The sequence below is a fragment of the Aspergillus ruber genome, assembly GCF_000600275.1.
Source record: "Aspergillus ruber CBS 135680 unplaced genomic scaffold scaffold00007, whole genome shotgun sequence".
NCBI lineage: Eukaryota > Fungi > Ascomycota > Eurotiomycetes > Eurotiales > Aspergillaceae > Aspergillus > Aspergillus ruber.
In genome coordinates this window covers 911,509-938,664 of record NW_024467303.1, presented here as the reverse complement: position 1 = coordinate 938,664, position 27,156 = coordinate 911,509, and the positions used below count along the sequence as shown (strand labels likewise).

Sequence of the window (27,156 nt, the reverse complement as noted above, 5' to 3'; positions counted from 1 at the left end):
TAGAGACAAGCCGGGCTCATAACTGTCGGAAATGTGGCTTAGTCAGGGTTGAAAGTACGTATCAAGCGTATATGGTTGAGGTCTCTGATTCTTGCAAAAGTGTGCTATCTAGGATCCTATATACGACCGTAAATACCTTATAGAGTATACTAAGCGATTGTGCGGTTTCAAAAGCAGTAATAGCAGAGTAAATACGCTGCTTTTCGCCATATGATATCAGCAAGGCATCAATCAGGCATCAGTTGGTATTGTTCGGTAAGGAACCTCTATATTCCGACATATTGGCTGGTAATACAATTACGGAACCCTGTCGAACTTGGCGGTATCAGTGTATTAATTACATTATAACACCCAGCTAACTGGTAGAATAACAGGTTTTGATGTCTCTCAACCAACAGTTAGCATGATCAATTACCGGTTAGAGCGTTCAGCATGCTAGGTCGCACTGGCAACTACGTATGGCCCTTTGCAGCACGGGGTATGTATTCTGCAACCACTGCATGATGCTGTGGAATTCAGTGAATCGCTGCTGACTAGTGATCCTTGCTAAAAGACACCATTGTCCATTCCCCATGACGTCTTCTTGCTGCTATCATTTCTCGGTCCGAAATTACCCTTCAAAGGGTCTCACTCAGCATGAACCGTGGTATACGAATGATCTGAGGATACAGGGCTACAGGGATATGCCTGCAAAATCTGATAGGAGCTTTGGGGTGCTGAATGTCAACCGTCTCAAGGTTAATCCCTGCAGTTTCGGTATGGTACTTTGGGCAGACATCACGCTAGGGCTTAGCAACCTGGTGCTATTTGGGGTGATAGCATGCCTGGACGTAGATGTATCTGACAGATGAGTGGCTGAATGGCTCAGGACGTGAACTTGGGTTACTCAATCTGAAAATGCGTCGCCCGTAGTTAGCATAGTGCCCTAATCCACCAACATGTTCGCACCGCTATGTGCCTTAGCTCTACACAAGCTACCAGCAGCTTCTACCAACATTCGCCGCCGGGAGAAGGCCCCGAAGTGAATGCTAGATAATTACATCATATAGTATTGTTGCTGCCTGATACGAGAGTTGCCAGCTCATTACATCCACCTAGTCTCGTTTCTTCGCTACACTCTCCCCATCGCCTCACCTCCATCTCAACTCACAATGGAAGTCCTACGAGCAGACTCCACAAGCCCATCACCCAGACATGATCCCGATCCCATCCTCGCAGCCGCCTTTGCTGGAGATCGCGAATCAGTGCGAGAGGCTATTAAACGAGGCGAATTCGATGACCTCCGTTCCGCAACCTACAACAAAACGTAGTATATCGGCGCGAGACACAGTCGGATTGGGGATTCCGCTGACTCCTTTGAACCCGTCCTGCGTGATCTCTTGTATATATACTACCAAGGAAGCAGACATCTCTCCTATGAAAGTGCTGAACATAATGGCTGGTTCTTGATGTCGTGCGCACCAAGGGTCGAGGACCGCTGATGAGACCTGCACCAAGCGGCTGTGGGTTTTACATTGTTAGGACCCCTGCTGGGGCTCTTTGGAATGACCTGCCTTTTTTTTTTTTTTTTTTTTCGCGATATGATGGACTTTGAGTAAATGACTGCGACCTTGAAGGCAAACGAGCGTTCGGATTTTGCGTCCTTTCTCGCCAAGCTTGCCTCTACGCATCTCAATAAGGATAGACCTTGCCAAATCTCTCTATTGGTGTTCCACGAGTTTTCGAGAATGAATGGCGCTGCTGAGGCTATGGAGATCATGCTGAGTCATGTTGAGGAGAGATACTCGAAGATTCTCCGGGTATGAGGCCACAGGTGACGGTTTGCGTCAGGATAAAGCGTTCTCGGATCTGGAGAAATTGGTCAAGAGGGGACGATTCCGAGCTATGGTGGGTCATGTTATTTTCGAGACTTCGAGAGCATTCAATATCCCCTTCTCATCAGGTCTACATGATTGCTCATTGCTTCCACCGACTATGGTTCTGTATCTGAAATCACCAGGCTTTGGGGATAGTTGTGATGAAACCATTTTATATGTTCTCATCAAGTCCAAGAACATGTTTTTCACGAGTAGACTTGTTAATTACTGACCTAGGCTCCTTCATAGTATACGAATGACTTAGTTTAAATACACTAACCGCGCCACTTCCTCGTAATGAAAAAAATCTCATTTCACCACAACTCCCTTAGAGACAATCTTTTGGGTAACGAGATGATATCCCTAGTAGCAAGTGCAATGTCTATTAACGCTGTCAAAGAAGCACTTTCCGTGCGCACTTCCACACTTTAAAGTTAAGTAGAAAACAAATTAGCCAAAAACATGAAAATAACAAACATCGGGGTATGAAAATCGCTTACCCTCTTGACCTGGCAACGACAAATAGCAGTCTTACCGCTTTGGGCCCTGTAGCGGCATTGATTGTTTCGGCTGGAGCAGGTCTGATGGTAATGCAATTGGTTAATTCTTTTTCCTTAATACATTGAAACAGATATCAGAGAGGGCACTTACTCCATCGTAACAAATCAAGGTACCAGCTTCGCCATTTTCAGCGGCGACATCGATTTCACCAGCCTCATCAGCAATGCTGGCTTCATCAAAGACATTGGCCTCAGTAATTACAGCTTCAATGGCTTCGTCTCTCACGTCCAGGGAGTTGAAATCAAAGTCGACCGGGCTGGCCACCGCGCCAAGGGCAGTAAAGAGGGCGAGACCTAAGGAACGAGAATAGTGAACTTTATGGTAAACAATTGAATTAATATTTGTATTTCTGTTTGACTGTCTGTCTCGTTGATGCTTCAATGCTAGATTAACACCGTCTTATATAGGCTCCCCTATTGCCTGTTCCCTGGCAATTGGAATTCTTCAAGAAAATGATGTCTCATTCTTGTTCCACTGATAATGGCAATCTATATGCGTAGCAATCTGACGTGAGGTAATCAGTCTACTATGTGTGATCCATTCTCATCCCCAAATCGAACCAATGGGTTCGAACAGACATGTAATCCCATATCCACCGCGGATATTTCCAATCGACAGCCACCCACACATCAATACTAAAAGCAATTTGCTGTAGTTTTCCGAGAAAAGCTTCCAATGCTGGAAAGACTAAACGTAGCATGCTCAAGACATCAACCCGACTGTCGCATGGAAGCGGCAACTTCTTATCGCACATGTCCGGGGAAATAGATTCACAAATAGGGCGGAAGCAACATGACTGTATATAGTTATCTGGGGTATGCAGCTGCAGTCCGTGGGGTGGCCAGTAAGACATTTTGGTGGCATTGATAGCTAACTGCATGGTTTGATAGACGTGTTGGATGCTTGTATTGAACACCTCTGAATGAATTTCCCGACATAGCCGTGCTGATGGGAAGAGCATTAGTCTACGATAATTCTGGGGTAATTCAACACAAAAGAAATATATGAATGCAGTTGCTTATAGTGCCGTGATTAGGGCCGGAGAGAGCCCTCCGGCGTAGACCCACATCCCTCCCGACGTCATCGCAAAAAACCTCAACCCCTCCATAACACCCCAACCCCAATAATATAAATAGTTAAAAAAAGAACAATGGCTCAAAAAACCCCCCTAGACCTCTCCGTCTACCTAGTCACAGACTCAACTCCCGCAATCCTCAAAGGCCGGGATATCTGCGCTGTCGTGGAGGAGGCTCTTAAAGGAGGTCAGAAATCATCTTTCTTCCCCGTGTCTAATGCTACTTTCCCGCTAATATCCATCCAGGAGTAACCATTGTCCAGTACAGAGATAAGAAAAGTGACACGGCCGCTCAGGTCGAGACGGCCAAGAAGCTGCACGGGATTACTCGCGCTTATAACGTGCCGTTGCTGATCAATGATCGGGTGGATGTTGCTCTTGCGGCTGGTGTTGAGGGTGTTCATTTGGGGCAGGATGATATGCGTATGTTTCGCTCGACACTGGCCAACGAGACTTGAACTGACTATGGTAGTCATAACCGAAGCAAAAAAAATCCTCCCCGAAAATGCCATCATCGGTATCAGCGCTGCTTCCGTCGAGGAAGCCCAAGCAGCAATCGACGCTGGTGCTGACTATCTCGGGATAGGAACTATGTTTGCGACACCAACGTACGTATTCCTGGCCAATGTAATCTCGTCTCTTTGAAAACCTAACGACAACAGAAAAACCAACACAAAACACATCATCGGCACCGCCGGCACTCAAGCCATCCTCGACGCCATCTCTGACACTGGCAGCTCCGTTGGCACCGTCTCCATAGGTGGAATCAACCTGTCCAACGTTCAACGCGTCCTGTACCAGTCCCAGGCTCCTAGGAAGGGGCTAGATGGTGTTGCTATCGTCAGCGCTATCATGGCGGCGGATGACCCGAAGGCCGCTGCTGATGATTTCGCAAAGCGGATCAATGCTGCAGCTCCTTTTGCTACACTTTCCAAAGCTCCGCGGGCAGACGAAGCGAATTCATTGCTGAGTGAGGTGCCTGAGATTGTGCGTGAAGTTGTCAAGGCGCATCCCTTGGTGCATAACATGATTAATTATGTCGTGGCCAACTTTGTTGCGAATGTTGTGCTTTCCATGTGAGTTTTTGATTTATATTGTATGCCTACTGTGCAACCTAGAATCTAACAACTGCCAGGGGCGCATCTCCCATTATGTCTCCATACGGCGACGAAGCCGTGGACATCGCCCAATTCGACGGTGCTCTAGTCATCAACATGGGCACCCTGACCAGCGAAAGCATCCCCAACAACCTCAAAGCCATGAAAGACTACAACGAGCGTGGTAACCCTGTCGTATACGACCCTGTCGGCGCAGCAGCCACGCAGATCCGACGCAACGCGGTTAATACGCTCATGGCAGGCGGCTACTTCGATCTCATCAAGGGAAATGAAGGGGAAATCAAGCATATCTCGGGGAACGCGACAACACAACGCGGCGTTGACAGTGGGCCCAGCAGTCTCAGTGGTGAACAGAAGGCTGCCTTGGTTCGGGATCTGGCACAGAAAAAGCGTAAGTGGCCTATTCTCTAATCTCTTGGTTATTTGGACTCTAACAGTCATAGGAAACATCATCCTCATGACAGGGACCGTCGACTACCTCAGCGACGGCGAACGCGTGATCGCGGTCGAAAATGGCCATGAACTCCTGGGTCAGGTTACCGGAGTATGTCCCTTCCCGCATCTCCATTCCTAACCCCCAAAATCATCAATATTAATACTAGCCATGAACAGACCGGTTGCGCAATCGGCTCCATCTCCGGCTGCTTCCTCGCCACTCACCGCTCCGACAAACTCCTCGCCGTTCTCTCCGGCCTCCTAATGTACGAAATCGCAGCCGAGAACGCCGCGGCTAAGGAATACGTCCGCGGGCCAGGAAGCTTTGTCCCTGCTTTCTTGGATGAGCTGTACGCTATCCGTCAGGCGGCGCTGAAGGGTGATGATAGTTGGTTTGAAGGACGGGGGAAGATTCGGGAGGTTAAGGTGTAATCTTGCCTCGGTAGGCAGTGTTGTAAAGTAGATAGATACCCGGGACATAAGACAGCAGTCTCCAACTCAAAACATGCCTGATGAATCAGGCAACAGAAGTTTTCCGTTTCCCCGCACAATCTTTCCCCGCTCCGATATTCTCCGCAGCATTTCTCTAATCTCACTCCTTCGCCATCGTTCATCCTGTTCTACAGCAATCGAGTATAGCGATATATACCAAATCTATACCAAAATGGGTTCAATTTCAAGAGCATGTCGAATCCGTGAGTCCCTGGAGCACCCCAACCTCGTACATCAGAATTAACCATGAACTAGGTAACCCGGCCCTGTTGTACGTCCCCGTGGCCAACTACACCAAATCTAGAGACTGACACAAGACAATAGCATCTGCGACATCCAAGAGAAATTCCGCCCTGGCATCTACGAATTCCCCAAACTGTACGCCCTCCTCAACCACTACAACTTCTAGATCTCGAAACTAAAAGAACAGCGTAAACACAACAACCAAACTCCTTAAAGCCGCCACAACCCTCCAAATCCCAACCTACATAACCACCCAAAACCGGTCCCGCCTCGGCGACACGATCACCGACCTCCAGCCGCACCTCACAGGCCCCCATATCCGCGCCAATGTCGACAAAACGCTTTTCTCAATGGTAACGCCCGAGATCATTCCTCTTCTTCCCAACACCACCAAGGGGGAGGCGCCACTCGATGCGATTATCGTGGGAATTGAGACGCATGTATGTGTCACGCAGACGGCGCTTGATTTGCTGGATTGCGGACATCGGGTTTATGTTGTTGTTGATGGGGTGAGTAGTATGAATGCTGAGGAGAGGGGGGTTGCGTTGGCGAGGTTGAGGGATGCGGGGGTTGTAGTTACGACGAGTGAGGGGGTTATTTTTGAGATATTGGGGGATGCGAATCGGGGGGAGTTTAAGGCGATTAGTGGGTTGGTTAAGGAGACAAAGGAGGAAACGAAGGAGGCTTTGGGGGTTTTGGCGAAGATGTGATCGGCTTTGCTACTGTAAATAGTTCAGGTATAAAGCCCCCTATGAAGTATTTCGATTCATCACTAAGAATGCGCAGCTCATGACATTTGCCACGAAACCATACGATCACAACTCCCAGACAAGCAACTAAAACGAGACAAAGAAACACCTAATCTTTTCCACTTAGGATTCTTCTCAAACTACCTCGGCTGTGACGGATTCAACCACCCAAACGCCGATGCGCCTCCAACAGGATTCGATCCCCATTGCTTATTCAACCGATTATTCTCGGACTGGTACTGAATCTGGCTGTTATTACTCTGTTGTTCTGCGGAGGTATCCGTACCGCCCTGTGTCGACATTCGCGTCGAAGATTTTGTAGGACGGAGGACTTTCATTGTACGACCCCGTGATGGCTTTGTCGCTGGCGTAGAAGCGGTCGAGTCTGGTTTAATTTCACGTCTCCAGGATCCCCAGACGTGAGCGCCAGGTGCAGTAGGTGTGTTGGGTTGAGATTCAGTGGGTGTTTCTGGCTTGATTGGTCCCTGCTGGTAGCTAGTATCGCCGGCTTGATGCGATGTCGAAGGGCGGCTAGGGAGCTTTCGCTCTTCCTCTCCCTCGGAGTCTCTGGCGGAAGCAGGCACGGATATTGACTGTCGGTGCATGGTGCTGACTGTTGGCTGGCCAATCACACCAGCAGGGGCATGTCCGTTAGTCTGTGGTTCGCTCTCTTGTCTTAAACGCGTCAAAGGTTCAACACGCGAGGCATCAGTCACAGTGGAAAGAGATCTGAAGACGGAGTCGTTTTCCGGCCGTACAAGAGGTATGGAGACCTTATTCCTCTCATCATCCACGATGATAATCTTGTCTTGTGAGAAGAGAATATCTGCATTGTGTGAACGAAGAACATCGCTTCCAAGCACGATCTGAATAGACTGGTCGTTTGGATCAACGTTGCGCACAAGGAATCGAATGGTTAATGCCGGCAGCTGCGGTTCTGGACTACTGCAACGAGATGACGTCTGATGCACGCTCGCTTCCGGAAGATATAACGGCAGTTTAATGAAACGGGAATCTTCCTCCTGTGTCATCAAACCCTCCAAACCGAGTTTCCGTACCATTGGGTAGCCCAACGACGACATGTAGGAGCCTGAACATACAGCGGCATAAAGGAGAGAATCATTGGAAAAGTTCGTAGTCAACCAACAGCGAATAATGCATGGTACCGGGCCCAACAGAAAGAGACCTGGCGGAGGGATGAGAGGTGAATCACTGGCCGACGAACTCATCATCCGACTGGTCGTCTCCAGACCTAAACTGTTGGTACGCGCGGAATGATGGGACTGGCCGGACGAGCTCAACCTTCCATCAGACCGATGTGATAAGGAACGTTCCGACAACGGTAAGCTTGCCAATCCACTTCCGGTCCGCAGCGGAAGCTCACTGGTGGACCGACTGGCTTGACCATAGTACCCGTGAATCGCACTTTCATCAAACCGAACACTGTTTGCCCTGGATGTTCCTCGCCTCGGTTCCTCTTCCGCATCCATAGTATTCATAACGCCGTGTTGCCCTTGATCAAATCCTTTGAACGCGTCGGTTGGGGAGTGGTACGCTGACTCTGCAATCAGCCGTCAGTATAGTACATATCCCAGCACCAGAAACAAAACCGTAACATACCTACGGCAACAGGCCCCCCAATAGGAGTCAAAAAAGGCGACACTGGTCCCCAAGCACTCCGCAGTCTCGCATCCTCGTCCCTCCGGCGCTCCAACCTCGCAATCCGCTCCGCCTGCTCAAACTGCGCGACGTGAAGATCCTTCAGTTCGTCGAAAACCCGCCAAATATCGTCACGAGAAGCAAAGGGGTACTGGGCGTCCATAGCCTAATCCAAACGCAAGTGCAACAATATCACGTAGTGGCAAGACGAGTACCGGAAGGAAACCTCAGTAGGCAGCTTGCAACTTTCTGGAGACACGTTCAAATAATATCAAATAACACCTCCGTTATTCGTAGTTGACCGTTATAACACAATAGCTAGCCCTTCTTTTCTTTGCTTCGAGAACCTCCTCCCGCGTTTCAATGTGAGACGGCCGTACGGCCGTCCACCCAGTGTGCTAGTGTTGGATATCCGTAGACCGCCTCAACACATACAACTATTCGATCGATCCTTCAGGAAAAATATACTAACGCGGGTGAAGGAACGTGGGACTGTAAGGAGGAAAGGAGGTCGTGAAAGGACGAAAACGGGGATGTAGGACGGTAGGTGCTTGTTCGAGAGGATATCGCAGGGATCGTGGATTAACAGCAGTCACTGTATGGCTTCAAAGTAGCTGAGGAGGTATTTGTCGGATGAAAAGGACGAATAAGTCACTGTAGATGGATATCTGGTGGCGAAAGCGCTGGGAGACTCGTGGTAACGGGGTTGCTGACGCTCCGCAAGAGGGGTGGCAGAAAAGTAACACCAGAGGAAACAGGCTGCAGGTAGAGGAAGGGACTTAGTAGCGACGGAAGGCAAAAGAGATATTCGTAAAGAGGTATAGAAGAATTGTGTGGATGAGACGAAGAGTAGGAAAATGTTTCTTGGGGAGAAAATATGGTGAAAGTGAAGATGATGCAGAGTGAAGCATGAAGCCGCCGACTGTCTGTGAGGGGATGCAGGCGTATTACCCCGGCGGCCACTCAATGTCGCCTATTACAGATTACATACCAATTCATTCTTCCGTGGCTCTTTTCATTAGATCTGAGACTACAATTCACCGTTTCTCTAGTTTCTGGGTCAATATGGACTTTTGCGGCGATCAATAGTACTCGATTCAAGCGCTCGAGTCTCAGTCTAAAACAAAATCCCAGCGACATTTCCTATAGAAACACAAATACATGGTAAACATAGCAGTCGCTCAACTAAAATATAGCCATAATCTCGAGTTTTCAACCAGTAACGACACGAAACTGTGTTGTTCGCCTGGCAATGAATTTCCTTTTTTGGAAGATAAAGATCACATGATCTTTAAATGTACTAATCCAAGAACAGTATCAATATAGCAGATCGTTTACGACCGCCTTCCCAATCCGTCTTCTATATATAGTCATATATCATTTACTTGATCATGCCTCAACTTCATACTTCCGAACATGCTCATCAATCCGCCCCAACAACTCCTTCTTCCTCTCCTCCGAAACCCAACTCCCACTCACACTATTCTCAGCAATAGCCCTCCACTCTCTAAACGACAACTGAAACGCCTCCTGCACTGCACAGTAGTTATCCAAGATATACCCCCCAAAGTACGCCGGGTCATCACTGTTAATTGAGAACTTCACACCCGCATCCAAGAACTTCCGAATCGGCACCTCATCCAGCGCACTCACACAACGCAATCGCACATTTGATAACGGACACACAGTTAACAGAATCTCCTCGTGGACAATCCGCTCCATCAACTCGGGATCCTCTACCAACCGAATCCCGTGATCGATTCGCTGCGCGCCTAGCTCCAACGCCGTGCTGATGTAGGTCGGATCGCCCTCTTCGCCCGCGTGCGCGGTTAGTGGGATACCCTTGGCAGAGGCAGATGCGTACTGCTCCCGATACATATCCTTTGGCGGACCGACTTCACTGCTCGACCAGCCGAGTCCGTGCAGCGTGCCGTTCTCGAAGTGGTTATATGCAAGAGCTTCCTCGTACAATTTTTGCGCGGAGTCGACGGGGAGATGGCGCACAAAGCACATAATCAGACGGGTTGACAGACCCAATTCCTGCTCTGCTTTTTTGCATCCTGCAACGAAGCCCGAGACAATAGTCTCGTAGGCGATACCGCGCTGCTGGTGGACCTGGGGGTCGAAGAAGACTTCTGCGTGGTGGACGCCGTCTTCGTGGGCCTTTTTGAAGTAGGCGAATGCGAGATCTGTAAAATCAGACTCATGGAGGAGCACTGACATGCCCTGGAAGTAGAAGCTGAGGAAGTCATCGAGGGATGTAAAATGGCCGTAGCGGCGTGTGAGAGTCTCGATGGATTCGTAGGCTGGGTTGGTTTCGGGATCTGGCAGCTTGACACCGTTTCTTTCGGCTAGTTGGAAGATCAATTGGGGTGTCATGCAGCCTTCAAGGTGAAGGTGATGCTCGCATTTGGGGAGGCCTTGAAGGAACTCGTGCAGCTTGGTTTGGCACATGGTGTCTGTACTTGCGATTGCCGGATAATAAAAGGAAAAATGAGAAAATGAACACAAAATGCGGCAGTTAACTATATAGGAAAATCGTGAATCATCAATCGTCCCGCTAAATTCTGCGCTCTATCAGCAAGATTAATATATTCTAGTCATTCAATCCCGTTCAAGCTCTGAGGCGCGTGAATCGCCAATATCTGGTTCTGCTCGCGTCGGCCCACAACGGACATACTCAATCGAGTAAACACGCCGGAACAGACTGGTAAAATAATAAAGTAAACGATGCGACAGAGAATGCTTATTGAGATAGAAGAAAAGAATCGAAGATTGTCTCTGATAAGTGGAGTTCAACGACGGTGTCGACCGTTGACGTCGGAGAGTGCCGATGGAGTCATAAGGCTAGAGAAGGATGAATAATCAGGCTGTAGTTCGTATGCATTGGCTTCATTGCTCATAAATAGCGACATAAGAGGAGAGTATACTAGCAAAGCCAAAAGGAACTTTGTACAAAAAGCCATGCCAGGCATTTGTGTGCAGTTCACTACGCTATACCTTCAACTCTGCACCAGCAGCCTTCCTCAACCGATTCATAACAGCAGCATGCAAATCCCCATGCTCAGCCACCAGTCCCTCGACATATATGACGTCTACCTCTTCATCATCCATCGCGCGCAGAGCCGCAAACAGCCCCCGAGCAATCAGCCCGACATCCGTCCCCAGCGCGCAATCGTATGCCGGCTTCGACGTAAAACAGTCCTTCACATGGTCCTTGAGCGGGACAGAGAAGCTGACCAAGCTTCCGGTAGGTGCTTCTTGGATGCGCTGTAGAGTCTTTTCTTTCTCCGCGGGTTCGTACAGGCCTAGTCCTGGTGCCCAGTGACGGGTGCGCACGATTCCGACCGAGTGCGAGCCCACTGCGCTGTCTTCCATGTCCTTGCGCACGCGCTTTGCGACCTTCTCTTCGCTGCATTCGGGCTCGAATAGGACTACCCGCGCCTTGGGGGAGTAGTGGCGGTATTTCATTCCTGGTGCCCGCGGGGCTTCCTTGACCTCGTGACTGCCATCGTTGTATGCGATCTGCACATTCTCCCAGCCTTCACACTGGCGCAGATCGTCAATGCCAATTCCACCAGGGCGTAGAATGACAGGAGGGTCTGATAGTCCATCAACAACCGTACTTTCCACCCCGACCGCACACGGGCCACCGTCCAGAATGACCTCAATCCGACCATGAAGGTCATGGTGAACATGCTGCGCCGTCGTTGGAGACGGCTTGGTAGACGCATTAGCCGACGGCGCAGCCAAGGGCCTATCCGCAGCATGAATCAACAGACGCGCCAACGGCGACGCAGGCATGCGCACACCAAACGTAGTCAGATATGAAGTAACCTCCTTAGCCAACGACGACCCGGACGGATTCGGAAGAATAATCGTAAGTGGTCCCGGCCAGAATCGCGAGAGCAGTTTGTGGTAGATCAAGGGAATTGACTTGAGTGGTGTATCGGTTGTGTCAGCCGCGCTCATACCGGGATTGAGCAGACGCTCCAGCATCGCCAGGGAATCCACATGTACGATCAACGGGTTATCCGATGGCCTCTGCTTTGCCTTGTAGATTCCCTGCACCGCTGCACTCCGTGTAGCATCAGCTCCCAATCCATATACCGTCTCCGTCGGGAATGCAACGGGGATATCACTCGTTCGTAGAAGTTCCGCTGCCTCTTCGATGGCCGTGGCCTCAGGGGTCTTGCTCTGGCGCTCACTCGCCCACCATTCCGGAAGAGGCTTGTCCGTGGGACCTTTAATGTTCAATCGTTGGACGGGGAGGATTCGCGTGGTCTGGTCGTTCGTCATCGCCACGGTTGCTGCGTTAGTGATAGACCTGACGGCGCGGCCGCCAGCAATAAGAGGACGGAAATAGGGCAACAACTTGACACCCTTTATGACGACAGTGGATATGATCTAATGAGTCCACTGGGATCAAGACCGGGAATTGGGCAGAAGTATAATGCTCCGTATGTGCGATGTCGTAGTCGCGGGGTGAGGTCTGGAGTGTGCGTGGGCTTCGTAGGGCTGCTTTCTAGAATCCTTTTCGTATGTGTCCCTGAGTGTAATAGCTTCTTTTGTGCTTGGCAAAGGGCGATAAGCGAGGCTAAGAACGACAATCCTTCATGGCATTTTCTGCTTTAAATCAATCTTTTGAAACGATCGAAAATCTTCACGATGACATCAACGATGACTAAGCGGTATGCATTTGGTTTCCGATTTCGCATATCTATTCCAGAGTAGTCTCCAGATCTATAAAAAGGATTGAGGCAAAAAGACGTAGATACCAGTCAAATATTCGGTTCTAGACGGTATTTCTATTGGAGCTGGCGTGCTGTACAGCAATTGAACATAGATATCATGTTCTCTATTCTATACAAACCATATCTTCGAACCATAGTTATCCTATGTGTAAATATCAGGTTTACTTCTTCTTCCCACCCTTTCCTCCTTTAGCGTTACCACCTTTGGGATTACCACCTTTGCCTTTCCCTTTGGAGTCACCACCGCCTCCTCCTCCACCTGTAGCCCCCATAATCCGCACCTTACCCACAGGCACCGTGTTGATAATCTCCGTCTCCTTCCACGTCTTGATCAACTCCCCCTCCCGAGTCCGCAATTTCTCCGCATCAGCCAGACTGAGACCCAGATCCTCAGCCTGCTCCTTCTTCACCTTGCCAGTGGTCGTCTCTGCTACCCACCGTCCGATGATCTCCTTCACAGCCTTGCCCTTCTTCACGGCACCCGGCTGCAATTTCACGCGGTACTTATAGCGACCCAGAGAGGCCCATGGTGCACAGATGGGAATCGCAGCAATGATTTCATCCTTGGGGTGTGGAGTACCAACAAGGGCCGGGATCCAGGAAAGGTCCGCTGCCTCAGCAACCGCAGTTTCCTCGTCGTAGTCATCAGCTTCAAAGAGGGCTTGTCGTTTGCGCTCTGCCTCCGCGGCGCGTTCGTGCTGGGCCTTGCGGCGCTTCTTCGCTGCTTCAGCTTCGCGCTCGCGGGCTTCCTTTGCTGCTGCAGCGGCTTCAGCCTTTTCGGTTTTGGCGCTCTTGCCGCCAAGGACGCGGAGTGCGAGTTCGCGTTCGTCCTCGTCTTGGTCTGCGTACTTGGCTGCGGCCTTCTTGTTCTTGGCCTTCTTGCCGCGTGTAGGAGCAGGCGGTTGCTTGGCTGCTGGCTGTTTAGGCTGTGCAGAAGGCTTACCTTTGAGTGCTGGGGCAGGCGAGTCGATTTGTCCTTTTCGAAGCGCGCGTCGCTCTCTTGCGGAGAGTTGTTGGTCTTCTTCTGCCTCTGGTGCTTGTTCCTCTGCCTCATATTGGGCCTCTTCGTTCTCTACCCCTTCTTCTAGTTTTTGTTCCGCCTCTCCATTCTCTTGATCCTCGCCTTCAGCATTCTTTTCATCTGGCCCAGGGCTACCAGGCTCATTCTGTGCTTCAGAAACTCCGCGTTGAAGGGGATTCTTCGCAGGAGCTTGATCTTGATCCTCCTCATCCGATTCGGAGTCCTGTTCTAGCTCCTGTTCTTGCTCCTGTTCTTGTTTCACCTCTTGTTCCTTTCCGTTAGCATCCCCAGCTTCCTTCGGAACTTCTGCTGTAATCTGCTCCTGGACGAACTCTTTGCGCTCAGCTGGCTCTACCGCAGGAAGCCCCTCAGCAACCTCCGAGGTGTCAAATCTCCCTGTCTTGTGGTTCCGAAGACTCTCCTTACTTATCTGGAACATCACACCAAATCCAAGAACAAGCTGCGACGGAGCCAAAAAGTTCTTCTCTCCATTAACGATAAATTCACCCGTAGGCACAATACCGCCGGGGCCAGTCTTGGTCACTTGGCTCGCCTCAACCCAGTATGCAGGCATGACTGCCTTGGAATCCCAAGCGCTCGAGGTAGAGACGCAAAGATTACCAGCTTGGGAAAGGGTGCTTGGGGGGATTGGCGCGTTGGCAGCTCCGGGTCTGTTCTTGACTACCATGGGAGTAGCGCCTTGCAGATCGGCGTTTACGAAGATGTCGCCTTTTTTGAGCTGGCGCCGGTAAAGCATTTCGCTTTGCATGGCGTCGCGACCACCCAAGACTAAGTAGCCTTCTGAGGATATGAAGAACAAGAATTTTTCGAACCAGAAAGGGTTTCTAGAGAGATGCAATATTTGCTTCTCTTGCTTCAGCCCACGCTTCAAATCTTGAGTAACCTTCTTCTCATGACTTTTCAGCGCCTTGGTAGACGATTGGGCCGTCTTTTGCTGCTTCGCGGCAGCTACCTTCTTCTGGTCATAGTACTGGGACGCGTTTGCCCACGGCGTGAGACCAAGGTCGATATCGATCGTCAGCAACGCGGACTGCCTCTCCACAGATTTAGCCTCTTCCTGTTCCTCATCCTCCGATTCTTCCTCGGATTCGTCATCAGTAAAGATCTTCTCATCCTCGTCTTCAACATTTCCCGCTTCACCCAGGAGCAAAGTGATGGTGTTCTCGTGCAGCTTCAGCGGCAGCTTGATAATCTTGGCAACCGGGTTACCGCGACCTTGCTCCATCTCAACCAAGCGTTCGATTTCCACCCAATCCATTCCCTGGGCGATCAGGCCGTTAACTGCATCCATAGCTTCCTGGACACGGTAAACGTTATCCTCAATTGCACCTGCTTTGCGGATATGCAGATCCTGGGCCTTCTCAAGCTCTCCCAGGCGCTTCTGGTGCTCCTGTTTGACTGCATCAAGCTTTTTCTTCGCTGCCTCCTCGCGTTCCGTGAGTCTCGATTCCAGCTTCTGGGACTCCACGGACGAGAAGTACTCGTCGATAGTAGCGTTGAAGCGGTCGAATTCCAGAATCGTGATATCCGGTTTTTCTGCGAATTGTCGAGGCTTGAAAGGATGGAAGTCTTCGTAGAGCAAAGCTGGCTTCTTCGGTTCTTCATTCTCGCCCTCAGCGGTGGGTTCGGCAGGTCGAGTATCCTCTTTCGCGACGATATAGCCCGGATGACTATCCTTCGCAGAAAGCTCTTCAGAGACACTTCGCGCCTCCTCCAAAACACCAAACACCCCCTGCAAAAGACTCTCATCCTGCAAAACCTGCGCTAACGGGGTCGCCGAATCAAACTCCTTCACAGCAAACGCATGATCCAGAAGCAGCGGCGGATATTCCGGAAACCCCTGAGACAGCGCCTTCCTCAAGACATCCACACCCTTCTTCTTCGACTTTTTCGGCCCCGCATCCTCCTTCGCAAACGCCTCCTGCGCCTTCTCCAACGTCTCCCGAACCCTCTCCGCCGTGATATCCGGCACCCCGTGGTAATTTTGCTTATCGGTAACCGTATACTTCAACCCAACCCGGACATTCTCCTCTGGCACCGTCCGGAACACGGCTAGGATATTATACTCGCGATCGGTGAGGATGATGTTCCCGCCTGCGTAGAACTCCAGGAATAAATGGTAAATGCCATCGCTGAAGGAGAAGTCGATGATGCGGTCTGTGCCGATTTGCTGGACGGAGGTCACGCGGCGCGATTTCAGGGCTTTGCGGAGGCGGGTTACAAAGTGGGAGGGTGTTGTTGCTGTTGTTCGTGAGTATTGCGTGACATGGCAGCGGAAGCCGGAGTCGATGATTAGTTGTCTGCGATGGTCGGGTTTGGCGAGTTTAAAGAGGAATATTCTCTACGATGCAATGCCAGATTAGATGTTGATGTAGGAGCAGGGTAGAATTGCTTGACGTACCGATGAGAGATCGTAGATGTTGGATACTCGCAGATTGACTACCTCCGAGGCGAGCTCACGGGTAATAACCTAGTCGTATGAGTTTGTGCGCGATATTGTATACCCAAAAAGGGAAGCAAACCTTGACGTCCAAAGACGAGAATCTTTGCTTCATCTTGCCTGTTTGTTAGTCAATGGACCTCTGTTCAGCAGCAAAGCTGTTCGGGGGAAAGAGTCATAAATTGAAGCTCCGAAGGAGATTTGACTGGAAACGTGACGTATGCGGGGCAGCTTTTTTTCCGTTTCCTTTTTCGATCACTTTCGATTTGTTTTCGATAGTAGCTTATTCAGGGCAATCATTATTCGGAGATCTAAGAAGCCTAAGAATTAGAGCATCAATTGCAGCTGTTTCGATGTACATTCCTGTCCTGGTTTAACGCCCACTACGCCCAGCCAATGGAGAAATCCTGAAAAGCCGCAACTCAGCAAACAAGTTCTATACAGAATGCTCAATCCCAGTATACAATATATAAAGACGAAGAAATTGGATATATCAATAGCCGTCATAAACAAAGAGCATCACACAATAATGCGCCGGACCAGCCAGATTAAATCTCAGAACCAATGCTTAAAACACAGAAAAAAAGAAAAAAGAAACCTGACAATCTACATCTGTCGCAATCCTTCTGCCAGGCGCCTCTTTCCGAACTCCCAGGCATTCATCAATCCTTGTTCCGAGAGGTCGATATTCTTCATGTTCGGCGCATCGGGGGCAGGTGCGCGGCTGACACGAGAGGCGATGAGGACGGGGTCGGTCTCGAGGATAATACCATCATCGATGAGCTCGTCAATGGCGAGGGCGACTAGGTCGTAATTTTCGACGATTGTGCGCTTGTCCGTGGCGCCCCTGGTATACCAAATCAGCCACATGTCCTTCTCTTTACATAGCAGCAACACCACCAGTAAGAAACTTACTTGAACAAAATCCCCAATGCATCTCTCAACGACAAAACCACATTATACAACAACACCTCATTCTCCTCTGCACTCCCAACCACATAGAGCATCACATCGCTTTCCATCTTAAACACCACAATCCGGTTATCGTAAAGAATAACATCACTAGTCTGCTTGTTCGTTTTCTCAAGGAGGCCCTGCTCAAACGCCTTCTGCTCCTTCACCGTCGGATAGGGATTGGCACCAGGGTAGTCGGTGGAATTGGGCGCAACACCGGCTGGGGGGTGAGGCGGCGAGAAATACTTGGCAAAGATGCGAGAGCCGTCGTCGGCGGACATGAGGACGACCGCATTGACGGAGAAAAGGGAGAGGGAGCCGGGCATTGTGGCGTTTATTTCGTGGGAGGTGTTTTCTTAGGGACTATTGCTGATTGCGATGGCTGCGGTCGAGGCGCTTCTCCGTATTTACTTTAGTTACTGTAACCTGGCCGCTGAGCGCGGAGACGCCACAACGTTGTTCCGAAGTATATCCATGCCCATTGAGAGAAGCCCGAGATCAATTATCCACGCTATGCATGGTATTCATTTAATTCTGTGGGTTGAATTATTGTAATAGATTTAGTCTATGCTGAATCAGTATGTCAAGCCATTTCAGTGGTCTATAGTAAGCCATCCCCTGTGGCACGTCTAGGGCATGGTAGTTTGGGATTTGGAAGGAGTCCTGGGCTAATATGCATCTCTTTCTATTTGTGAAGGTTCGATCTATATATATTGTGACCTACTACAGGATTCATATCAAGTCTGATTTAATTACTGCAATAAAATGTCAACTATCTATTCACAACAATGTATAATAACTTCGTATGTTCGTCAAAAGGGATTTCATATGATCTGATAAACGGCAACAGGGGAGTATCAAAAAGAGCCTATTAAAAAAGAATGTAAGACTCTAATGACAACAATCCAATAAAAAGTGATGTCTCCATCGTCAAAGTACAAAAGAAAATTGACAACCATAAACATTCCTCTGTGCATGGATAGAAATCATATGATAGCGACTCAGCACTATCGCAACCATGAGTAAGTAACAGGGTATTCCAAAACAATAATAACGTCCCAACTTTCCTGACGTTCGATCAAGTAAGGGGGTAGGCATCGTGATAACAGTGAAACAATGTGGGCATATCAAATTCGAAAAGCCGATAGAATAAAAAAAAAAACGAATAAAACGCGTAAATATATCAATCATCAACGGACCGCATCATAACGTAATCTTAGGTTGGAGACTGCGTGGACTCATTCGTGTTCGTACGGTTGAACCAGGGGATCCAGCTTTGTCGGTTTGCCTTTTTGCGAGCAAGTTCCTCTTCTTCGGCTGCCTTGTGCGTCTCACTGACCAAGCGTAAGGGACGCAGCTTGTTCTGGGTCATGACCGCTCCGGTATAGTTGGTCATACCGCTGCTGGAACGAGGAGAGCTGGAAGTTGCACCGGTAGAAGCGGTTTCGTGAAGGTCGCTAGTGACGCTTTCCGAGCTGCTCAACCGGCTACGTTCGGGCTGACTAGACAGTGACGGTGCACGGCCAGTGCTGCTCATACCCGAAGACATGACACTTCCACCGAAGAGACTCTGGCGGGAGCCGGGGCCCATGATTGTGGGGCTCACTGGACCTCCGGAATTTCGTCCACGATATATCTGGCCGATGACTGTGGCGGCTGAGACATCTGCTTGGTCAGATCGAGCCCGACGGTGGCCAAGCCGTACGGATTGGGCACGGTTGAGCGGGATGCTAGGTGCGGTATTTGGGTTCTCGTGAGCAGTGGGAGGACCTGTCGGGACGCTTGTAGGTGGTTGCATAACGCTAGTTGGACGGGACCTAGGTTTGGCCGGGGGCTGGTTCGGTCCAACAGCTGATCTAGCTCTTTTAAGAAAGGACTGCCCTCCGCTATCGTCGTGTTCAGGAGGGGTTGGGGGAAGATCCTTCTCGGTGCTGGTATTTTTCGGCTTCGCGTTGGCCGGGGGATCGTTCTCGTTCTTGTCCAGGATAGTCTCGAAGCCCTCGTGCTGAAGGACGCGGCTGATGATGCGCTCGATGTAGAGGGTCAACGCCTTGTTCTGGTCCTTCAGGGTGCGGACCTCGGTTTCGAGCTTGCGCATATGGTCCGTTTCGGCCTTGGCGTCCATGGATTCCAGCTCTTCAGCCAAGGATCCCAGGTTGTTTCCTGAATCGTTGGCGGCTTCGGAGGGCTCAGGAGTGTCAGGGTGTAATTCACGCATAAACTCGCCCTTGGCAAAGTCGCCGTTGAGGGTCCGCTCGCTCAGAAGCAACTGGTAGCTCTCGTTGTCCTCCATCAGACGAGCATTGGCCATGCGAGCCTCAAGGAGCTCCTTCTCGAGTTCTCGCTGACGACCACCACCCTTGTTCTCCATCTCCACAAGCTTAATCTGAGACTCCGCCAGCTCCAGGCGGAGAGACTCGATCAACTTGTCCTTCTGCAGGAGCAGCTTAGAGTTATTCCGCGACGGGCTGCGTTCGAGTTGCGACGAGGGCGCAAACTGTCCATCGACTTCTGGGGAAGACCGGTTACGGAAACTAGCTGCGTGGGCGTTAGCAAACTGTGATACTCGACAAAGGAAAGGACTCAGGGTGAGGGCCCATACAAGAGCGCGACACGTCCTTACCACTCTCAGCATTAATCTTCATGTCCTTCTGTGCCACAGACTCCTTCAATCGTTGAATAGTAGCCTGCATCTCCTCCTCGCGGCTAGCCTGCTGTTCCTTCTCCTGTAGCATAGCGTTCCGTTCCATTTCATGAGATTGCTCCAGATCCCGGATCTGGCGAACATGCTCACGAATCTCACCATTTAGCGCTTCAATCTTGCTCTCCCTCTCATGAGACTGGTCCTCCAATTTTCCCTGTTCACTAACCGCCTCGTCAAGTTTCATCTGCAAGACCCCGAGCTGCTTCCGGTACTGCTCGGAGGCCGTCTCCGCCTTCTGCAACTGTTCCTTCAAGTCCTCAATAAGAGCAGCATTCTGAGCCCGCGCCTCCTCCTCCGACGGGTCATTATTCACTTTCGGAATGCTTGACGACATGCTGAGATTGGAGCGGGTTGGCCTTCGGGCAGCAGCACGCGCAGAAACGGGTTGGCGGCCGGAGGGAGTACGAGTCAAGCCATTTGTCGCGGCGGCGCTGGGAGATCGAGTATGACTCCGCGAAGGCGAACCATTAACCGAGGGGCTTTCCGCAGCAGTTGAGGATTTGGGTGTTCCGGGTTTGCGTGGTGACGCAGACATGGCGTTGGTGACGGTGTGGCCAAACCGACGGCGGGTTTGGTGGGTGGTGTGTTGGCTTCTTTTTTTGGCTCCTCTATCAACTCCGCGATTGTACGCAAAGTGACAGTGATCGTTGTAAATAAAAGGACAATTATGGATTCAGGGGAAGTTCAGGAGAACGGCCCGGGAATGGTCAGCAAGCGATGACGATGAAACGACCGGGAAATTATTAGGAGTTGTATATAGGAAGTTGTACGGAGTAGTAGCGGTCAAAACACACTATCCGTTGTTAGGCAGTGGTGGGGAGAAGTCAGTCCGTAGTTGGTGGGAGAGAGTAAGGTGGGAGCAGCACAGTTAATATGCAGACAACTCTTTTTGGGACCACGAATAAACACCTCCAGTTAATAAAACAGTATATGAACCATGCAGGATTGCACTCTTTTTATTTATGAATTTAAGATTGGCCTGATCAAAATAATATATGAACAACATGACTGTATGTACGGATCCATGTCTGTAAGTACACGTTTGGACACACGTATGTATGTATGGAAACGGCATATTGCTGGGGATCCGTTACTATTTCCGGGGAGTCAAGTCTGGTAATACCAATACATACAAGGCCCCCAAGAACCGCCCCTTTCCCTCAGTCAGAAGATAAAGATAGCAGTCGAAATAATGTGCCTTGCAGTGACCAGAGGATCAGAGGATACCCTGTAAGTCATACTATGTCAGCCCAGGGACATGACAATATGAAGCCCACCGCCACAAGGATCCTCGTTGGATGTTTCTGGATTCGGGGCCACCAGAGCGAGTCTCGTCTCTCTGCGCCACGACGACTCGGCCATTCTATGCGTATGTTTAATAGCCTCAGGCATAAAGAATGTATCTTACCTGCCGTTACCGTATGTTACCATGCTGGTGCCGAAGATGGATTTGCTGACTCATATCTCCCGGAGCGGATGAACTCCCATCCGGCGGATCTCCCACAACGAAAAAAAAAACTCCATCGGATATTCTCTCTCAACCATCTCCAGACACCATCAACGGCCGGAGCGCATTCTCAATCCTTCAATCCTCCTTTTTATTTTCTATCTGATCGAAAGTCCGGTGACTTCGACGACAGCGTAACGATGGCCCCCAAGAGCAAGAAGTCTGGTGACAACATCAACTCCAGGTTGGCCCTGGTGATGAAGAGTGGAAAGGGTGAGATTGCATTCAGACATGCATGCGAATACAGAGACAGGATGATCCTAACATATTTTTGCATCCAGTCACTCTGGGATACAAGTCGACCCTGAAGACCCTACGTAACGGCAAGGCCAAGCTCGTCATCATCGCCGCCAACGCTCCCCCTCTCCGCAAGTCTGAGCTCGAGTACTACGCCATGCTTGCCAAGGCTCCCGTTCACCACTTCTCCGGCAACAACGTAAGTTTGTGCTTATTCTTCTGCTTTACGGATCTCCAGGTTGCTCTGCTTCACAGCCCCGGCAATCAAATTATGCTCTGGGAGCCACCCTGAGAAGAAGCCGTCAATTTTGGCTTTGGAGGGTAAAAAACATTGGCTAACGTATGCTCTTTTTGCTCGACAGATTGAGCTTGGTACCGCTTGCGGTAAGCTCTTCCGTTGCTCGACCATGTCCATCTTGGACGCTGGTGACTCGGACATCCTCTCCGGTGCCCAGTAGGTTATGAAAAAGACTTGATGTTATGTCTACTCGAGTATGGACGTTTGAAATACTCGGATAATGCTAGATAATAACAAAAAAAAAAAAAAAACTTATGAGTACTTGGTTCAAGCCAGTAGATTCTGAGTAGAAACGGGCACTTTTTGAGATATCAGTAAAGAAGAACTTATGTCTAAATCTTATCGGAATAAGATAACATAATCTTATCCCTGTAACTAATGCTGCTCTATGCTTGTACAATTCTTATAAATCAAGCGGATGCGTCATCTCGGCTCTGATCGCTGATTGGCGGGATCGGCTAGGGCTTAGGGTTTTGCCACTCGTTAGCGGCGGTGCTTGGAAATCAACGCTGACGGCCGCCTGAATCCCCTTCTTTTTGCTCCCCGACACCACTTTTTTTCGACAACCACACCCTCCGTTTCGCAGGAAGTTCGTTTTCAGCAGTCAAAATGGCCCGTCGTCCCGCGAGATGTTACCGCTACTGCAAGAACAAGGTGCGTTTGTGCCATATTCGAATTTTGAGAGGGATTTGTGCGATTTTCATCCAAGGGCGTGATCGGGAGGTTCATATCGAGGGTGTGGGAGCGAAGCGACCGGCGAGGCATCTCTCGGCAGGGAACTTGCGGTCGCTTTGTGATGAACTCATAACCATATAGCTTTTCGATGTCAAAACTGGATGGGAATTGAAGATGGATTCGATGGATCCTAAAATGGAAATCGAGCACGAAGCTAACATGATCTTCTTCAATATAGCCTTACCCTAAGTCCCGGTTCAACCGTGGTGTTCCCGACCCCAAGATCCGTATCTTCGACTTGGGTCGTAAGAAGGCTTCCGTGGACGACTTCCCTCTGTGCGTCCACATGGTCTCCAACGAATACGAACAGCTTTCCTCTGAAGCTCTCGAAGCTGCCCGTATCTGTGCCAACAAGTATGCGACCCGATGAACCCGAATACAGCAAGATGGGCATATGGCTAATGACATCCTTAGGTACCTTGTCAAGATCGCCGGTAAGGAAGGTTTCCACCTCCGTGTCCGCGCCCACCCCTTCCACGTCGTCCGTATCAACAAGATGTTGTCGTGCGCTGGTGCCGATCGTCTCCAGACTGGTATGCGTGGTGCCTTCGGTAAGCCCAACGGTGTTGTCGCCCGTGTGAACATCGGCCAGATTCTCCTGTCCATCCGCACCCGTGACTCCAACCGCGCCGCCGCCATCGAGGCCATGCGTCGCTCCACCTACAAGTTCCCTGGTCGCCAAAAGATCATTATCTCCAAGAACTGGGGCTTCACCCCCGTCCGCCGTGAGGAGTACGTCAAGCTCCGCCAGGAGGGCAAGCTCAAGCAGGACGGTGCCTACGTCCAGTTCCTGCGTGGTCACGGTTTGATCGAGGAGAACATGAAGCGCTTCCCCCAGGCCTACGAGGGCGTTGCTCAGTAGATTGGGATGATTTAGGTGTTTTATGTGCTGTTCGTATTTATCGTTTTTACTAGGGCCAAATGAGAACAAAAAAAGGCTAAAAATGTTCCTGTTTGCTGTACTCCATTTACTGGACCTAATTAACTTCGATACCCTCACCATAGTAAGAGTGCCTGTACGGAATACTTAACTGGAATTTGTAGGCCATCCCAATGACACAAAAGTTCATCTATGTTATCTGCAGTAAACTTTATATCTGAATTGCCTTTTCCTCAATTCTCTCACCCTCTCCCTCACCCCAGAAACCTCATCCACCCTCGCCCCATACATACCCAAGCAACAGCTTCGTCCTCTCCGAATCCCCTCTAATAGCATCAGCAACAATATGCAACGCACCCTCTCGTCCTTGCCCCAGCCCAGCATCAGCATTCAACAGCCGCTTCGTCCATTTGACATCCTTGTTAAACCATACCGCCACTCCAAGCGGCAGGAGTATATATATGTCCCCATAGCCATTGTGGATGGCTTCTAGGCAGATGGGGGTGTCAAGTTTGGCGCTGTGGGATTGGGTTCCGGTGGATGCTGCGGCTTCGGCCTCTGAGTTGATGGGGTGGTGACATTTTGAGCTTATAGGTTTGTATTGGGGTGATGCTGAGGTGTAGAAAAGGCAGGAGCATGAGATATTCATGCCTTTGAAAAAATTGCTCTGTTCATGAATACGCTATGTATGTATTTTTGACTCCCACGGGCCATTTCTGAGTCAATAGTAGGTGTAAGCACGATATCCTGAGAAATATAGTCTCAATGCACTTATCAACAATAGGACCAAGAATGTATATGATGTTGAATGATCAAGACTTAGGAAACGCCATATCCAAAGTAATTATATATCAGACAAGAGATGTTCATGTTCATGTTCGACCCAAGATATTTATAGATATCCAAAAACCAAAAAAACCCCAAAACCTTATATAAGAAACATCAAAATGCAATATGTTTTTGTTGAATGTTAAACATCCCCCCAAGCCCCCATCGCACCCCCAACAGGCGCAATAGCACTCCCACTGTCAACACTCCCGCCAATATCCCAGTAATTCCGACTGGAGCCAGTCATGGTCCGTCGACTGGAGATAGTCGACAACTTTGCGCTGTGACTGGCACAGCTGGAACTGGGACGGCGGCGAAAGTTTTGACGGAAAATTGGGGAGGAGATGCCGCTTGAATGGACAGCCGAATGTTGAGATTGACGGCGTGTCTGTGCTTCAGAACGGGAGTGAGCATGTGCAACGAGAGGGTGGTGTTGGCGGATCATTGCTGCGCGTCGTGAAGCATCTTGAGATTGCGTCTGGCGGTGGGAGGAAATGCGACTGGCGGCTGTCGACGCAGGAGCAGTAGTGGTTGCAGAGCTGCTGTTGCTGCTGCCGTTGTTCGTGGTATTCCCGCTTCCGCCGAAGCGGTTCCGCAGGTATCGGAAGACCATCATGACGTCTAGATCGCTCTCCCAGTACTCCTTTTCTTGTTGCAGGACGGATTCGGATGTGCCAGCCATGCGGTCGTCGTCTTCTTCAATACCCCATTGTGCGGCATGTTCCCGTCCGCTGGGTTCGGGCAGGGTAGGGGAGAAGTGTGGTGATGGCATAGAGCCACCATTATTCGAGGTTTCAAGTGAAGTAGAGGGTGCTCTCGTCCGCAAAGGCCGAATCTGCGCGTCTTCTTTCCTCTGACGTTCGAGAGGCATGCCGGCATATTCATTCCCAATCTGGTTGGACATGCTAAGGTAGGTGCTGAAGGCCCCGGGTTGTTCGCAGAGTTGATGGACAAGAACCCCGAGTTCGCGAGCAATGCGTTGAAGCAGCTTGGGCTGCCAGTGATTTTGGTCGTCAAGGCCGTAGGAGTCCAGCTCCGTAGCATTGGCGAGTTCTTCATTCAAAGGATCATCAGGCAGCGACTCTCCGAAGATTACTGACAGCACATTATCATCAATTCCCATCAAGTCGCGAATAACCTTTCGAGTGATCCGTTTCCACAACGATTCATCAGATCCTGATTCTGTCGAACCAGACGAGGAAGCCTGCGACGACGGTCGCCCATTATTGGTCTCAGGAGCGCTCTTCATCGAACCAGAAGGAGCCGCACAATGTTGACCTTGCTGCTGAGTAGAAGCAGTCTGCTCACTCATCCGACTAGCACGACTATTCCGTCGACGCCTGCGCCGACGAGTCTCCCGCTCAACTTCCTGCAACAACAATCGACTCTGCTCCATCCTCCACTTCTCAATACGCTGCCACCGCTCCCGCTCCGCGTTGGTCATCTGCTCCTGCTCCGCGACCATATCTAAATGTCTTTGTACGCTGGAACGCCGTCGTAACCGCAACTCGGGCCTTCGTTGCGGATTCAACTGCTCATGCTGCCACAGCTTATCCTGGACAGTCTGACTAGACGCTTGAAAACTTCCTAGTCCATCGTGTGTGGGGAGCACCGCTGGCGTCCCTTGCCGGTCTTGGTCCCACTGTGCTGCGGTAGGCGGTTCATCATCGGCTAGCGATGGTGCGCGAAAGGCATGGAGACCATCATCCAAACTGTCCAGCTCTGTACCATCATCGTCTTGTTCATCGATATTATTATTGTCTTGTTCTTGTTCTTGTTCTTCTGCCTCTTCCTCGTCGTCCTCGTCCTCGCCTAGTTCAAACACGGACCGCGTCTGGGTCCCACCGAACGACTCAAAATCACTCAGCCGCGAAATTCCTGTTGCCCGCTCTGTCGAGGCCGTGCGTGTTGGAGCAATCGTAGACGGTTGAGAAGGCGAGAAGACCACCCATTGTGTAGATTCATCGTTGCCTTCCGGTAGCTGGGCGGGCGCAGAAGGACTCAGTGCCGGAGAGGGTTGGGAGTGGGGATATGAAGTGGTGCGACGGGGAGGGGCTTGGGTTGGTAGACGGAGGGCCATGGGAAATGGTTATTCGAGGTATATACTAGAAGATGAGTGGTGAAGATGCAAAAGTCGAGAGATTGAAAAAAAGTTGAAAGTGAGGCTGATGGAGATCGCGATTGTTTTTATCTCTTATCGTCCCCGCGTGACTGACGTTATCGGTCAAGTGAGCAGCGGAAGCAGTAGGAGAGGAATATGAGATGAGGTGATGATAGAGAGAAAAATGATGAAGAGAAAACAGAATACAGAGAAGAGAGACAAGGTATTCGGAGGCAAAGATCAGATAAAGGAAACCCCAAATAGGTAAAGATGATGCCCGATGCGGTGATTTTGACGCACAGCGAGTCAACAACCGCCGATAACGGAAGAAGTCAACTTGAGCGATATATGTAGATAATTTATATAGAAAAAGACATAGGGAAGAGTATTAAAGAGTAAGAGAAGAATGAGACATAGTCTGGCTGACGGCGTGGCGTTATATACGATTATACAAGAGCCTATGCGCTGTGGAGCACACTACGAGACCA

The 27,156-nt window shown here is 50.2% G+C and overlaps 14 protein-coding genes across 14 annotated transcripts; 6 read left to right on the top strand and 8 right to left on the bottom strand.

Annotated features, from left to right (window-relative positions):
- Window positions 1-423: 423 nt before the first annotated feature.
- EURHEDRAFT_410836 (uncharacterized protein) lies at window positions 424-948 on the top strand. Its single transcript, XM_040781459.1, has 2 exons — window positions 424-478; window positions 554-948. The coding sequence occupies exon 2, from the start codon at window positions 573-575 to the stop codon at window positions 849-851; it is 279 nt and encodes a 92-aa protein (XP_040640728.1). The 5' UTR covers window positions 424-478; window positions 554-572; the 3' UTR covers window positions 852-948.
- A 636-nt stretch (window positions 949-1,584) lies between these two features.
- Window positions 1,585-2,105, top strand: EURHEDRAFT_410834 (uncharacterized protein). Its single transcript, XM_040781458.1, has one exon. It carries the CDS (start codon window positions 1,599-1,601, stop codon window positions 1,803-1,805), a length of 207 nt encoding a protein of 68 aa, XP_040640727.1. The 5' UTR covers window positions 1,585-1,598; the 3' UTR covers window positions 1,806-2,105.
- Window positions 2,106-2,170: 65 nt separating this feature from the next.
- EURHEDRAFT_401422 (uncharacterized protein) lies at window positions 2,171-3,047 on the bottom strand (the record flags this gene model as incomplete). The annotated part of the gene is made up of 4 exons (XM_040780084.1): window positions 2,171-2,282; window positions 2,357-2,469; window positions 2,508-2,710; window positions 2,978-3,047. 4 exons carry the CDS (start codon window positions 3,045-3,047, stop codon window positions 2,171-2,173), a joined length of 498 nt encoding a protein of 165 aa, XP_040640726.1.
- A 477-nt stretch (window positions 3,048-3,524) lies between these two features.
- EURHEDRAFT_410833 (bifunctional hydroxyethylthiazole kinase/thiamine-phosphate diphosphorylase) lies at window positions 3,525-5,661 on the top strand. The gene is made up of 7 exons (XM_040781457.1): window positions 3,525-3,679; window positions 3,739-3,915; window positions 3,965-4,100; window positions 4,155-4,568; window positions 4,628-5,001; window positions 5,054-5,154; window positions 5,223-5,661. The coding sequence occupies exons 1-7, from the start codon at window positions 3,568-3,570 to the stop codon at window positions 5,475-5,477; spliced, it is 1,569 nt and encodes a 522-aa protein (XP_040640725.1). The 5' UTR covers window positions 3,525-3,567; the 3' UTR covers window positions 5,478-5,661.
- A 48-nt stretch (window positions 5,662-5,709) lies between these two features.
- EURHEDRAFT_451925 (putative isochorismatase family hydrolase) lies at window positions 5,710-6,490 on the top strand (the record flags this gene model as incomplete). The annotated part of the gene is made up of 4 exons (XM_040783986.1): window positions 5,710-5,740; window positions 5,793-5,808; window positions 5,862-5,915; window positions 5,968-6,490. 4 exons carry the CDS (start codon window positions 5,710-5,712, stop codon window positions 6,488-6,490), a joined length of 624 nt encoding a protein of 207 aa, XP_040640724.1.
- Window positions 6,491-6,669: 179 nt separating this feature from the next.
- Window positions 6,670-8,351, bottom strand: EURHEDRAFT_401420 (uncharacterized protein; the record flags this gene model as incomplete). Its single annotated transcript, XM_040780083.1, has 2 exons — window positions 6,670-8,090; window positions 8,150-8,351. 2 exons carry the CDS (start codon window positions 8,349-8,351, stop codon window positions 6,670-6,672), a joined length of 1,623 nt encoding a protein of 540 aa, XP_040640723.1.
- A 1,226-nt stretch (window positions 8,352-9,577) lies between these two features.
- Window positions 9,578-10,642, bottom strand: aah1 (adenosine deaminase; the record flags this gene model as incomplete). Its single annotated transcript, XM_040780082.1, has 1 exon — window positions 9,578-10,642. The coding sequence occupies one exon, from the start codon at window positions 10,640-10,642 to the stop codon at window positions 9,578-9,580; it is 1,065 nt and encodes a 354-aa protein (XP_040640722.1).
- Window positions 10,643-11,182: 540 nt separating this feature from the next.
- Window positions 11,183-12,487, bottom strand: EURHEDRAFT_452391 (L-threonylcarbamoyladenylate synthase; the record flags this gene model as incomplete). The annotated part of the gene is made up of 1 exon (XM_040784029.1): window positions 11,183-12,487. The coding sequence occupies one exon, from the start codon at window positions 12,485-12,487 to the stop codon at window positions 11,183-11,185; it is 1,305 nt and encodes a 434-aa protein (XP_040640721.1).
- Window positions 12,488-12,957: 470 nt separating this feature from the next.
- On the bottom strand, window positions 12,958-16,733 carry EURHEDRAFT_410831 (putative DUF814 domain protein). Its single transcript, XM_040781456.1, has 3 exons — window positions 16,507-16,733; window positions 16,386-16,454; window positions 12,958-16,325 (listed from the first exon to the last, which is right to left on the bottom strand). The coding sequence occupies exons 1-3, from the start codon at window positions 16,537-16,539 to the stop codon at window positions 13,104-13,106; spliced, it is 3,324 nt and encodes a 1,107-aa protein (XP_040640720.1). The 5' UTR covers window positions 16,540-16,733; the 3' UTR covers window positions 12,958-13,103.
- A 297-nt stretch (window positions 16,734-17,030) lies between these two features.
- On the bottom strand, window positions 17,031-17,704 carry EURHEDRAFT_401416 (coatomer subunit zeta; the record flags this gene model as incomplete). The annotated part of the gene is made up of 2 exons (XM_040780081.1): window positions 17,031-17,271; window positions 17,340-17,704. 2 exons carry the CDS (start codon window positions 17,702-17,704, stop codon window positions 17,031-17,033), a joined length of 606 nt encoding a protein of 201 aa, XP_040640719.1.
- Window positions 17,705-18,594: 890 nt separating this feature from the next.
- On the bottom strand, window positions 18,595-20,617 carry EURHEDRAFT_452360 (uncharacterized protein; the record flags this gene model as incomplete). Its single annotated transcript, XM_040784024.1, has 2 exons — window positions 18,595-19,943; window positions 19,981-20,617. 2 exons carry the CDS (start codon window positions 20,615-20,617, stop codon window positions 18,595-18,597), a joined length of 1,986 nt encoding a protein of 661 aa, XP_040640718.1.
- A 1,135-nt stretch (window positions 20,618-21,752) lies between these two features.
- Window positions 21,753-22,352, top strand: EURHEDRAFT_410826 (60S ribosomal protein eL30). Its single transcript, XM_040781455.1, has 3 exons — window positions 21,753-21,802; window positions 21,871-22,025; window positions 22,189-22,352. Exons 1-3 carry the CDS (start codon window positions 21,787-21,789, stop codon window positions 22,282-22,284), a joined length of 267 nt encoding a protein of 88 aa, XP_040640717.1. The 5' UTR covers window positions 21,753-21,786; the 3' UTR covers window positions 22,285-22,352.
- Window positions 22,353-22,639: 287 nt separating this feature from the next.
- On the top strand, window positions 22,640-23,934 carry EURHEDRAFT_410825 (60S ribosomal protein uL16). Its single transcript, XM_040781454.1, has 3 exons — window positions 22,640-22,778; window positions 23,038-23,213; window positions 23,274-23,934. The coding sequence occupies exons 1-3, from the start codon at window positions 22,734-22,736 to the stop codon at window positions 23,719-23,721; spliced, it is 669 nt and encodes a 222-aa protein (XP_040640716.1). The 5' UTR covers window positions 22,640-22,733; the 3' UTR covers window positions 23,722-23,934.
- A 775-nt stretch (window positions 23,935-24,709) lies between these two features.
- EURHEDRAFT_451814 (uncharacterized protein) lies at window positions 24,710-26,647 on the bottom strand (the record flags this gene model as incomplete). Its single annotated transcript, XM_040783979.1, has 2 exons — window positions 24,710-26,353; window positions 26,393-26,647. The coding sequence occupies 2 exons, from the start codon at window positions 26,645-26,647 to the stop codon at window positions 24,710-24,712; spliced, it is 1,899 nt and encodes a 632-aa protein (XP_040640715.1).
- Between the last annotated feature and the right edge of the window lie 509 nt (window positions 26,648-27,156).